Source organism: Rhinoderma darwinii, chromosome 2, assembly GCF_050947455.1.
Source record: "Rhinoderma darwinii isolate aRhiDar2 chromosome 2, aRhiDar2.hap1, whole genome shotgun sequence".
Classification (NCBI taxonomy): domain Eukaryota; kingdom Metazoa; phylum Chordata; class Amphibia; order Anura; family Rhinodermatidae; genus Rhinoderma; species Rhinoderma darwinii.
In genome coordinates, this window is record NC_134688.1 from 114,455,275 (window position 1) to 114,468,664 (window position 13,390).

General features: G+C 42.6%; 1 protein-coding gene across 4 annotated transcripts in view; it reads right to left on the reverse strand.

Annotated features, from left to right (window-relative positions):
• The window catches only part of SPATS2 (spermatogenesis associated serine rich 2), an 87,642-nt gene that overhangs the window by 11,566 nt on the left and 62,686 nt on the right, over positions 1-13,390 (reverse strand). For all 4 annotated transcript variants that reach the window (XM_075852171.1, XM_075852170.1, XM_075852169.1 and 1 more), the window contains 4 exons: positions 5,256-5,335; positions 3,436-3,544; positions 729-778; positions 56-317 (listed from right to left, as the gene is read on the reverse strand). In XM_075852171.1, the coding sequence (XP_075708286.1) occupies positions 56-317; positions 729-778; positions 3,436-3,544; positions 5,256-5,335 (501 nt within the window). The remainder of the gene's footprint in view (positions 1-55; positions 318-728; positions 779-3,435; positions 3,545-5,255; positions 5,336-13,390) is intronic.

The window sequence follows — 13,390 nt, forward strand, 5'->3', positions numbered from 1 at the left end:
AGACAACACCTGCAATATTAACCCAAAAGCACAACTGACTACAAAGCCCTCTCACCTGAGTGAACGGACACATCAGGAGTAGTTGGCTCCGAATCTTCCAGCTCTCTGGCATCTATAGAAAGTGCATCCAAGCCCTCACTGAATGAATCCACCGACTCGGTGTCATGGGTGGAACCATTAACGTGATAACCATTGAGTCCACTTTTATCAGGGGATGCTGCGCTCTGCTCCCCCTCTGCAGGTGCTACTGTTCCGGTATCCACAGTATTGGTGGAGGGTGCAGCTTCAGCTTTGGGCTTAGTCTTCTTCTTCTTGTTCTATGAAATGAATAATGTACAAATTAAATTGAGGCAACAGTTGTGGTTCTACACAAAGCAGATACAGAAATAGATTGATCAAAACTTCAATATAAAGTAGAAGTTAAAATAAACGACATTGGACACTTTCTAACAATGCCGGCTATGGTCTTCACTGCATTCTCTCTAAAGTGAAAAGCACTTGCCATGTAGGTCCCTTTCCCAAAATCAAAGGAGTTCTGGACATTAAACCCTGGTGTCCAGGTTACTGCATGCTCTACTAAAACGATGGTACAGCGTAGTATTTACATGTGGTCTGCACCCAGTGGCGGGTTATGTGCAAATTCAATTCTCTAAGAACAATGTCACCCAAGTACTAGAATATGGCGTTTAATAATGTTTAAGCAATCCAGGAAACTGTATGAGCTTTACCTTCTTCTTGCCCAGAACTGTCCACTCTTTTAGAACTTCCACTGCATTGCCTGGGGGCAAAAATGCAAACAAATCATCGATTGAGTGATGGAAAACAGTCCATATATATTTAAAAGTATGTTCCGGATGTTTTAGTTAGTACAGAATACAGAGAAACAGATTTATGTCCACCGCTCTATAAACATACAAAGCTCATGTAAGACGAGTACACACAAAAACAATTCCCATATTTAGGCCTCATTCACACAACCGTGGTTTGTTTTTTTTTGTCCATGTGCTACCTGCAATTTTACGGATAGCACAGGGACGCATTCATTTACATGGCCCTATAGGCACGACCGTAAGGAAGGCCGTGTATGGAGGCAGTGATTCTGGGCCATAGAAATCTATTGGACCGTGAAAAATACCAGTTGCCATCCATGTGTCGTCTGCAATTGCGGATACGTTGCCCAGGAAATGAATGTGATTCAGCCATCATGTCACCTACTCAGGTAATTGGGACAAAGTGGTGACAATTCCAGCCTTCCCTTTTTTTGCGGTTCCGTGAATACGGATGACACACGGATGCACAACAGGTTTTTTGTGGACAAATGGACTGCAAATATAGACAACAAGCTGTGGTTTTGCGGATAGCAAAATCACTACGGTCATGTCAATTAGGCCTATCTGTATATTTAGCCTTGCTTTCTCTGGGCGCCAGTTTTCCATCTTGATCAGACACTGGTTATGTGAGCGTGGTTGATCTCACAGCCTTTCATGTAAAGGAGACCGATGTAACAGCCTCATCACTGGTATTTGTGTTTCTAAAAGAAACTTAACCCCATAAAAAGGATTATATTAAGGATCTATTAAAAATATCTGAATGTCAAATTCTCTGCCATCATGCTGCAAATCTGTCAGCAGGATACTAATGGTTATGTATTTTATTTAAGAGCAGCAGACTGCCATGAAACAGACTGACAGGGAAGCCATGGGGAATTTGAATCCCCCATGACTTTGGCTCCACTCCTCTATTATCAGATCGCTCCCACTTGTAAAGAGTAATTTCAATAACAGTTATTAGAATTTAATAGAATTGTGGCTTAAACAAGTGAATGCTCAAAGAACTATCTGCTATAAGTATCAGCTTACAAAATAACGTATAAAGGGCAACATTTACTACAATTAATGGATGCCCAGCTTTTTTTTTTTGATTGGCAGCAGCAGAAATCTACACGGCTCATCACCGAGATACCACTGAGAAAGGGGGCAGTAAGTGGACAGCCATTTTTAGAGAATAGTCTTCCCTGTAGCATAAGAATTTTTAATTTGGCACATACAGATGTGTGGGGCCTACTGTAATCTTGTGGCATGCGCCATCGGATTCCGCAATGCTCTGTAATGTGCTGTATGAAGGTACCCTACTGCTGCACATGGAGCGCCTATTGTTTTATGGTACGGGGCAGCAGTACCTCTGCCATATACTTGACAACTTACGTACAAATTTATGTCGTCTGGAATAACCTGGCTTTTTGACAGAGGTTTGTATGATAGTCCAGAATGGGTGTCATATTATATTGTACAGCCTGTTTACAGATTAATGATAAGGTTGTTTTACTGATCTAACCAGTCTTGGGAAATTGAGTGGGAGGAAACGTGAAAGGGTAAACAAAAAGGGGGACTTTGACTTATGATTTAATATCAGAGTAAAAAATATAAAATAGACTTGCACAGAATTAGGCCTTATTCACACGAACGTGTCCGTTTTGCGCGCGCATAAGTTCAGTGTGGCATCTGTATATGGGCCACGGCTACGTGATTTTCGCGCAGCCGGCATCATTATGAAACTCTGTTTTTATGTTACGAAACCGTAAAGAAGGAGGGGCTTTTATGTTTCCCTTCACATCTTTAACAACTGTAGCGCGAATCAGGCGCGTCACCCGGAAGTGCTTCCGTGTGCCACGCACGATTTGCACACACCCATTGACTTCAATCGGTGCGTGCTGCGCGAACCACGGGCAAGTATAAGACATGTCGTGAGTTTTACGCAGCGGACATACGCTGCGTGAAAATCACGACCTGTCAGAACGGCCCCATTGACTTACATAAGTCTGTGCGACTCGCGTGATTTCCATGCGCGTAGCACGGACGTAATACACGTTCGTGTGAATAAGGCCTTAGGACAATATGGCTTCAAATGTAAAACTATTTCTCTCTTTAGGATATCGGAGGTTTCCATGGCTGTAAATCAGGTCTACGTATTCAAGTATAGAATGGAGTTTCCTACTTTGTTTCTGGTTTTCAGCTCCAATTTCTTGAAAAACGATGAGGGAGCACTAAAATAGGCAATGTAAAGGGGCGCTACTGTAGAATGGGGCTCATGAACGATTACGAAGCCACTCCGGGAATCAATATCTATTCCGGAGTTGCCAAGAGAAGAGCCATAATATAGTCCTTCTAAAACTATGAAGAACATGGACCAGAACACGAAGTACATGAACCATTAAAATGGATATGAAAAGAAGATATTTGTATGAATAGGCTAAAAAAAAAAATTATAGCATCATAGCTTGATACTTCTTTTATGAGAGACAACAGCACAGTGTTCTATGGATACAAAATTTCTATACTAACCGTTTACCAGAAATAATGTAAGACTACTCGCTTCTCGAAGAATTGCCTAGTAAATCAGTTTGTGACCCTGGCTCCCCTATGAGCTACAACCTACCTTCCATGAACGCTTGTACAGTCCTGTCCACACAGTTATCAAAGTGCTGGAGCACCAAGATAATCTCATTGTTACTCTTGTTGGGAACAACAGAACGTACTGCATTAATCTAGAAAAAAAAAAGCGACAATTATTCAAAGTTATTTTGGGAAATTCCATATAGGATTCTTAAAGGAACACAAAGTACAATCGGCATCCAATATAGAGCTACTGATATTGTTCACAAATTAATATAAAGGGTTCAAGAAGTTCTCAGAACTGAATTAAGGTGGCTTTACACGGGCAGATTTTCTGCCAGCTTACGATCCACAATAACAGCATGGCACCTGGCGCGGCTTTGCTCTAGTTACATGGAGTATTGATAAGGGGGTACAGTTTGCATATCAGGAGCACATCTTTTTACACGGAGAGACGAGCGGATGACAAATAACCATTTTAATGGTGGCGAAAAAAGATGAGATCGATGAATCAGCGTTTGCTTGTTAGTCGGCTGATTGCGGCCATGTTTACGTGTGCTCGTTCACCCAGATTATCAGCCCGTCTAAAAGGGACTTTAACATACCCTTTAATAACCGTATAATCATTACTTGTTGAAACCATTAAGCCACATATCAAGGCCATTGAATTGTGATAAAAGGAGGAAGTCTCAGGGGCTGAATATTACACTGGACACAGAGGGGGTTTGCCTTTCCAGTTAGAAGATATTGATGGTCTATCCCGAAGGTAGGCCATCAATATCTGATAGGTGGAGGTTCGACTCTTGGCCTCCCTCGCCAATCAGCTGTGTTGAAGGGACCGTGGCGCACATGCGAGCGCTGCCATTCCTTGATTCCGGTCACTGCTTATACTGTGACTTGCCGACACACTTGTAGCCGTGGTTCACAGTATTACAGCCTTCTCCCATTCATTCGAATGGGAGCAAGCTGTAATACTGTGAGCTGCCACTAGAAGTGTTTCAGCGATTCACAGTACGGAGCAGGTAAGGAATAAAGGGGAAGAAGTGCTTGCATCAAATCAGCAGGGCCACTACCGATCAGATATTGTCTATCCAGAAGACACTTTGACACAGCCATGGCAGAGGGAGAGGTGCTGCTGACTATTTTATTGGCTGCATAAACTAGCAGATCAGCCGACGAATGAGCAGGGAACGGTCGTTTAGTTCAGTCACCGGCCCGTGTAAAAGGGCTTTGCGGTTAGGCCATTAATTTCTAACTGGAAGGGCCCTTTAAATTGGCAAGACTATGCGGTGATTCGGCAATGCAAGCTCCACACACACACACATTATCTGTAGAATAGTTCACAATAAAGAAGAATTGAATTGCTGTAAAGTGAAGATGTCTAGGAGCTACTGCTGCAGGCCAGATGAAACTTCCCCATCAATCAGCAGTGATCGCCAGGGGATTATAGAAGTTGGACAAGCGGTGATCGTCAGGCTGGCTTCTATTTACAAAAGGGATATATCTATATATACACATACATAATGTTAACACATGGTTACACAATAGTACATCATTACACATTCACATGAAGAAGGGACGGTGGGATTACGACAATGCCTTTAAGAAAAAAAGGAACCGACGAAAAGAAACCAGAAAGAAACAAAAAACAGATACTGAGACTATTATGGCACTTCCTGACTGACAGGTCATAGTATTAACAGCTACATGACTACACGTTTCAATGCTACCCCCTGGGGGTTGTTTGATTCCCTTTCAAGCAATGAGCAATTTTTTACAATTACTAATCAAATATGAAACGAGAAGAAGCATTTGAAAGGTTTTGCTGTGAAGTCGATTAGGACTCCAACTTAGTTACCGTACCTTTTCCTTCATATTCTCATATGAGCCCCCTTGAGCCATGACCGTGTTTGACTGCACGTCAAAGACAAAGCCTATAGGATCTGTCAGAAGAAAGAATAATTTAATTAAAAAAAAAAAAAAAAAACAGGGTTTGAGGGAGAAAAAACAAAACAAAAAAAAAGGTGAATTTTTAAGCACAGAAAATCCAATACATTTTAGTAGCGAGCACTTCAAGTCAATTCTACACGTGTAATTCTTAAATAGTCCGAGAAACATTAAGCAATTGCAGTAACTACAAGGCAATAAGCAGCGTCACAATGATGCAGAAATGTGGGGGGGGGGGTACAGTACCCCATAAAATCATCTTTTAACCCAGAAGACTGATGCTTGAAGTAGTTCTTGTAAGAAAGTTTGGTGGCTCCGCCTCAGCAGTGAGCAGATCCAATGGACGTTCAGATGAACTTCTGCCTGCGTGGCCATTCTACAGCATGACCTAGAAAGACTGGAAAACTCTATATCCCATTAACCTCTACATTCCCTTAAACCAAGACTCGGCACGTCACACAATTCAAGGATGGCCTCATGTGAAATCCCTTTTTACTGATTTTATTTCTATGGAGATTTACATGCACATTCTGGCATAAGATTCCCGGTGTTCACATAGCAGAGCTGCAGCTGGACACGATCCGTGTGTGTAATGTGCGATGATCACTGCCAAGTTATGCAAGTATTGTAAGAAATATGGGACACAACACTGGAAACTTGTCCAACAGCTGCAAATGTACGTTATAGAGATCCATCATGAAGTTGGATATGATGGAGCAGAGGGAATACTACGCACCAGACTTATTCTTATGTGGATCTAGAGACGGGATACACCGGGGGGGGGGGAGGGTTTTCCAAAAAAATAAATAAAAAAAATGCTCTCCTAAACCAGGTGGCCATGATCCTGGGAATTTGCTTCTGGCATCTTTGTTCTTTTGGTTGTTTTCTATGGGAGTTCTCAGGCCAAAAAAAAAAAAAAAGGCATGCTAAAAACGCAGTGTGAACCCAGCCCAACTGGCTCCTAAAGTTTACAGTCATTTTTCCACCCTGGTCCTAACTATTCTGTGCAGTACAAAGCTCTCATATACTGCTATGTTACGTAGGGACTTTATGAGTAGACCACATTGATTGTTTAACAAACTTTTTGTAAAGTTTACGTCACTTCAATCACAATAACCAGAACTCTGAACAGTCCCTAAACCCATTAAGGAGATCGGAATATCTAATGAACTGAAAACTTTACTTTCCAGGGAATGTAGTAAAACTGCCAGAAAGAAATGTGTTGCTCATAGCAACCAGTGTCTAGCTTTCTAGATCTTTCTATTTCTGAGTGACCAGCGGACAGCCTGGTGACAAGTTGGGTTTATTGCTCCTCATAAAAGGGTAAGCTCATGTTAAACAGTGTCCATTCTTTTGGCAGCAGATGGACACAAATTTCTGGGAAAAGATTCAGGATTGTAATTTATTGAGTCCAGTGGGCGGTCCTACTAGGATTGACCGCCTTTCCTGTTTGAGTTTGCATACAGAGACAGTTCATTGAGTGAGCCGCCTACTGGACTCACAAGCCCAGAATGAAAAATAATTTAGATGTATCGTTTCCCATAAAATTACATATCTATCTATTCAGCTCTTCCTGCTCTATAATATGCTGCCTGCAGATTGGACGGAATTTTCAATCTGACAAGTTCCCTTTAAATATGTGTCACACATGCTGCAAACCTTCTTAGAAAAACGTAGCATTGATTCAGTCTGTAGACTACCTCTAAGGCCCCATGCACACAACCGTAGTTTTGATCTGTCATGGCGGATCAAAGTACGGATGCATTAATTTCTACTGCCTACGGACACCTTCCCGCATATTTAAGAAAAGGTGTCCGGGCCGTAGAAAGCATCCGCAAAAAATAGGACATGTTCTATTTTTTGATTTTATGGATTGCTCCAATACTTTATAATGGGATCCCGGCCTGCAAATGCGGGTGACAGTCTGCGGCCGTCCGTGCCGGTAATCAGGGACTGTGATTTCGGCTACGGCTATGTGCAGGGGGCCTAATATGTCAAACCTGACAAACTAGGGAAATTCTAGTTACAATGTGTGCATGTCATATGATGTGCAAATATATCACATACTCCGACAGAAACAGATATAGGCAAGTATCACAAGGAATACATTTTAGTTTCACATAAATGACTGTAAGCAGTGCACGTACCAAAAAAAACACCTAATTAGGGAGTCTAAAAAGCACGCTTAGGCTTGGTTCACACTGAAGATGCTACAAGAACGCATATCAGCCAAAAGGAAGGCATCGGACAAAAACGCATGCGATCTTTAAAAATGCTTAACTGTAATCCGGTTTCGATTTAATGGTCAGTCTTCCTGCTGAAATAATTTGTCCAAATGCATAAGTATTTTAAAAAAACAAGCGTGTCTTTTGGCAGTGTTTGAAAACGCAACAAAAACGCACAATGTGGACGCAGTCTAAGAAACCTTGCACTGAATTTAAGACTTCATACGCAGCTGGTGAAGGAGGTGGAAAAAAAATGGTAGAAATGGATTTCCTAATAAGAACGAACAGTTCATGACCGATGACTATGAAGCTGGAGATGACTAACATTTACCAGCTGTTCTGAACACTACAACAGCTTAGGAATGCGACAGCACCTGCACACATTCACACTCCGGCTCCGCTGCAAGAACAAAAATATAAAGCAGCTTCAAAACAGTGTGCGCGCGCGCATCTAGATAAAGGACGGTACTGACCATATAGCCATCAGTGGTGCGCACTGCCATATAGATCACATAATACATACACGACAGTATGTATGCCATATAGATCACTTGATACATACACGACAGTATGTATGCCATATAGATCACATGATACATACACCTACTAATACACAACAGGATGTAGGAGCGCTATTACTTACCAGTATGAAGACACTGAGCAGCGTGCGGAGCTCCGTCTGCTGGAGTAACACCCCAGGGACTAGCTATGTGACAAGGTGCAGTACAACCAGAGTTAAAGTTACCTGCTGTGAGCAGTCCTGGAACGTGTCGCACAATTTTACAGGCGGATGCTTTCCAAACCCCACCTATGTCACTGTCAAAAGCTTTCCTACGTACCTACCATCACATTGGTCACAGTTAGAAGACAATCAGCACGCAAAGCAAGTACAACTATCCCTTGTCATAAATGCATAGCATGCTGGCTGACGTCAATACAGCTGGGAGGGGGTGCGCTACGGCTGATAATACTGTGGACTTGGAAACAGGTTCAACTATAGTTACAAAAGATTGTCTTACATAAAAACAATTATATATACATAGACACACACACACACACACACTTCGAGTAGCCACAAGTAACTGAAATAACTATAAAGATTAAAAAAAACTAGATGCTTAGCACTCTTCAACTTCATGAACACAATTCCAGATCTACAGTGACGACTGACACACAGATGGAGCAGATCATGAATGTAAGGCTATGTTCACACGGGGTCTTTTGCCGAGTTTATTGACGCGGAAACCGCGTCGCAAAACTCGGCAGAAACGGCCCGAGAACGCCTCCCATTGATTTCAATGGGAGGCGTCGGCGTCTTTTTCCCGCGAGCAGTAAAACTGCCTCGCGGGAAAAAGAAGCGACATGCCCTATCTTCGGGCGCTTCCGCGTCCGACCTCCCATTGACTTCAATGGGAGGCAGGAGAAAGCGTGTTTTATGCCCGCGGCGCTCAATGGCCGCGGGCGAAAAACGGCGCGATAATTGCTATTCACACGGAGTATTTTGGGGGAGGAATATCTGCCTCAAAATTCCGTTTGGAGCTTTGAGGCAGATATTCCTCCCCCAAAATACTCCGTGTGAACATAGCCTAACTTTGCAGAGCATGGCACTATAATGGCTGTCACTTGGCAGCAGCTCCTTTACATGTAGAAATATTTTCATACGATATCAACAATTCCAAATTACATCTTATAATCATAAAATGTAAACGTGACCTGGAAATCATGTGTTAACGTGATTTGAGTTTTAACCCCTTAATAATGTACTTATTCTACTTCCTGACCACACACTTCGGCCTCAGTGTGCCATCAGTTTTTTTTAACGGATAGCACACTGACTCATTCATTTCTACGGGGCCATGTACACTTCCGTTATTTTAACTGTTACGTGCGTCCATTTCATGGAAGAAAGAACAGGTCCTACCCCTGTCCGTTTTTCACGGATAAGTCTCGGCCTTTCTATTCATTTGGTCTGTTAAAAAACGGAGCGCACACGCAAGACATCCGTGTGCAGTCTGTTTCACCGATCCATGATTTACGGCCCTACAAATAGCAACGGATGTGTGCTTGAAGCCTAAGGCTGGATTCACACGAGACTGAAATGCTGCAGATTTTCCGACAATCTGCGATGGATTACAGTCCGAGAAACGTGGATGAGATTTAAACAAACCTCATCCACATGATGCTAAAAAATTTCCAGACTGAAAGGGCTGAAATCAGCATTCTCGGATTTCAATGTAGAATTGGTTAAATCCGCAGAAAAATTTGCAAATCCAAACTAGCTGTACTTCTTGTGGTGTCGCAGTCGCAGGGTTGCAAAGCGACCACATTCACTTACGCAATACTCAGAGCACCTCCAAAGTGGCAGGTCTTGTGGGATATTTCCGGTATACAGTGGAAAGTACATGCAAAAAGTGGTCCAAGGAAGGATAACCGGTGAACTAAACATTGTTGCAGAGCAAGTACAGCCCTTCATAGCACGGTATACTCAGGGGATGCCTTGGCCTTCAAATTCCCCAGATCTCGATCTGATCGAGCATCTGTGGGATGTGCTAGAACAACAAGTCTGATCTATGGAGGCCGCACCTCACAACTTACAGGACTTAAAGGATCTTCTGCCAACGTCTCGGTGTCAGATACCAAAGGACATCTTCAGAGATCTTGTGAAGTCCATTACTCAACGTGTTAGTGACATTTTTAAAAGGGTTGTCCGGGCGTGGGATGGTTTTTCATAGTGTTGACCTATCCACAGCATAAGTCATCAGTATATGATTGGTGGGGGTACGACACCCAGATCCCGCACCAATCAGCTGTTCCAGCTTCCTGCCTCCGGCACTGGAAGTTATGCAGTGGCTGATGCCGGAAGCCGATGACTCCGTACACTGTATAGCGGCTGTGCTGTGTTACTGCAGCTCTGCTCCTATTCACTTGCAGTACGGCCGCTATACAGTGGTTGGAGCCATCTGCTTCCGGCACCAGCCACTGCGTAACGTCCGGTGCCGGAGGCAACTGATCGGTGGGGGTCTGGGTATCGTACCCCCCCAGGATCATATTGATTACTTATCCAGTGGATAGGTTATCAGTATTAAAAAAAACAAACATGCCCGGACATGCCCTTTCAGACATTTGACGTATGCCTACGTCCTAGCCGGGTAGGGGGAAGTATGTATCGAGCTCATGGGCTGAGCCCGCTGCATACAATGCGGGTGTCGGCTGTATTTTACACGCCAAAGTAACTAGCAGGATCGCACTGCCACTCGTTTAACCCATTAAATGCCGCTGTCATTAAAATCAGTTAGGCCCCATGCACCACGACCGCACCCGTAATAACGGCCCGCAATTGCAGGCACGGCTGTCTGCCCGCATTTTCGGGCCATGCTCCCATAGAGTATGGGAGCACAGGACGTAAAACAAAGAAACGGACATGCTCCATAATTCTCGGCACGATCATCAATCCGTAACGATACGGAAAGGCGTTTGCGGTCAATAGACCTGAATGGGTCCGTAAAACCACAGACCGTATTACGGTCCGCGGTTTTACGGTCGTGTGCATGGGGCCTTCATTTTTTCTGTACAAAAAAAAATATAAAAAAGTTCAAGAAAAACAAAACCCTTTCCCATTTCCTCCCTGAAGCATTGTAAAAAAAAAAATAAACATAAATTGTATCTCCACGTCCGTAAAAGTCTTAACTATTATAATATATCAATTAACCCGCACTGTGTACACCGTAAAAAAAACGTCAAAATCAGTTGGTTTTTTTGCTCACCTCAAACAAAAAAAAAAAATGTAATAAAAAGTGATGAAAACCTCGCATGTACCCCAAAATGGTACCATTAAAAACGACAGCTTATCACTCAAAATATGCCCTCATGCCGCTTAAATCGACAGAAAAATAAAAAAAAGTTATGGCTCTCAGAATTTGGCTACACAAGAGAAGTTTTTAATTGTAAAAGTAGTAAATATATATATATATATATATATATATATATATATTATGATATAAAATTGGTATTGCCGTAATCGTATTAACATATGGTACAATAAATGGTGCCATGAAAAACTACAGCTCGTCTAGCAAAAATCAAGCCCTCATAGGACCGTATCGACAGAAAAATAAAAAGCTATGGATTTTGGAAGGCAGGGAGGAAATAATAAAATTGGAAACCTGAAAAAAGGCTGCTGCGGGAAGGGGCTATGGCACGAGGGGGACCTACACAATAGGAAGGTAGTTTTAATGTTATGGCTGAACAGACGCACAATGGCCAAAAGGTATGTGGACGCCCAAACCGAACATTGAAAATCCGCGGGCATAAATATGGGGTTGGTCCTACCTTTACTACTATACCAGCTTCTACCCTGTTAGGAATGCTTTCTACCGTATTTCAGAACATTGCTCCGGGGATTCACAGACATTCAGCAAATAGTGAATGGGCATATCGGATTTCCCTTCGATTAGTGTCCCTAAACCGAGATTTTGAGGACTGCCCTGTATGGATGTGCGTAGATGAAAACAGATCTACTTTATGGACTGACTGCACACCATGACAGTACATTTCACCCAGAGAAGTCCACAGCAAAAAAAAAAAAATAGATCAGAATATATTTTAGGTGTAGAGGGCACACTATAATCTTTTAAGATGGTATGGAGTTAAAGATTTATGGATTTGTAATGACCTGAAAAGAAAGAAAACCTGCAGCAAGTTTCAGTCCGGGTCAAAGAGTGATGAGTAAATAAAGCAGCGTTTCTGCTGGGCTGCTTCCTAGAGCAGGGTCACCGTGCCCAAGAAATGAATCACCACGAGAGTACCGAATCCACGATAAAGCACTCTAGTAGAACGTACCATTGTCTCTGCGACAAACTATCAGGGCTACAGAGTACAGAACGAAACAGAACAGAAAACATAAAAGGGACGGGGAAAAAAGAACCCACACAATTTACTTCAGGTATCATGTATTGTGTGCGCAAGGCTGTACCAGGATATAGACCTGGACAAACCAGATGATTTTATTTTCTTTAAAGGACGACAACAAACTACACAAATTTGATTACGAAAGCATTCAGAGTCAGGAAGGTCTAGCACGCGAAGCCAGGAAAAATTAATTTGCCCATTATAGATCTTTAGCATATCCGATCACTAAAATTCAATGTATTTGCAAAATGTCCTTTAAACGTCGGTAATGCAGTGCTGCAAGCAAATCCCTGCGCGGTCATTACTGGTTGCTCGAGAGCAGGGAGTTTTCCCGTCACTGCCAAACTAATGGACTGTGGAAACATTAAACTACATAATGGTGTGTGAGTAAAATAAATACACAAACACACTCATTTAGTGCCGGAATTTAGAAAAATAAATAAAATAAAAAAAACAGACAATGCAAATTGCCAGCAAAAATTAAAATGGGTGCACCGGCTACGGAGAAGCTCTAGGTATAAACGGTGTCAATGTGACCTGCCCCATCTGTGACAAGAAAACACTCAATAGTTCAATGGAAGTGAAACGGCTTGGTTTAGCAATCCATCCACAAGAACGGCCGCTGTTACATCACACATGGGTCACCCTGACCCTCTATCTGTTCTAAAAGAATAAACTTACGGGCTGTGCGTTTAACACTATTATTATTCTTTATTTCCCAACTATATACGAGGAAGAGCAAGCAGTTTAGGCTCGTAGGCCAATAAAATCATTACAACTACAAAGAGGGTATCCTGAAACGGCATCTGAACAATACATTAACCCACGTGTCAGTACAACTGTACACTATATGGGCTAGTTCACACGGCGGATTTTGCGTGGCGGGTCCCACAGCAAAATCCGCCGAGGAACTATTCG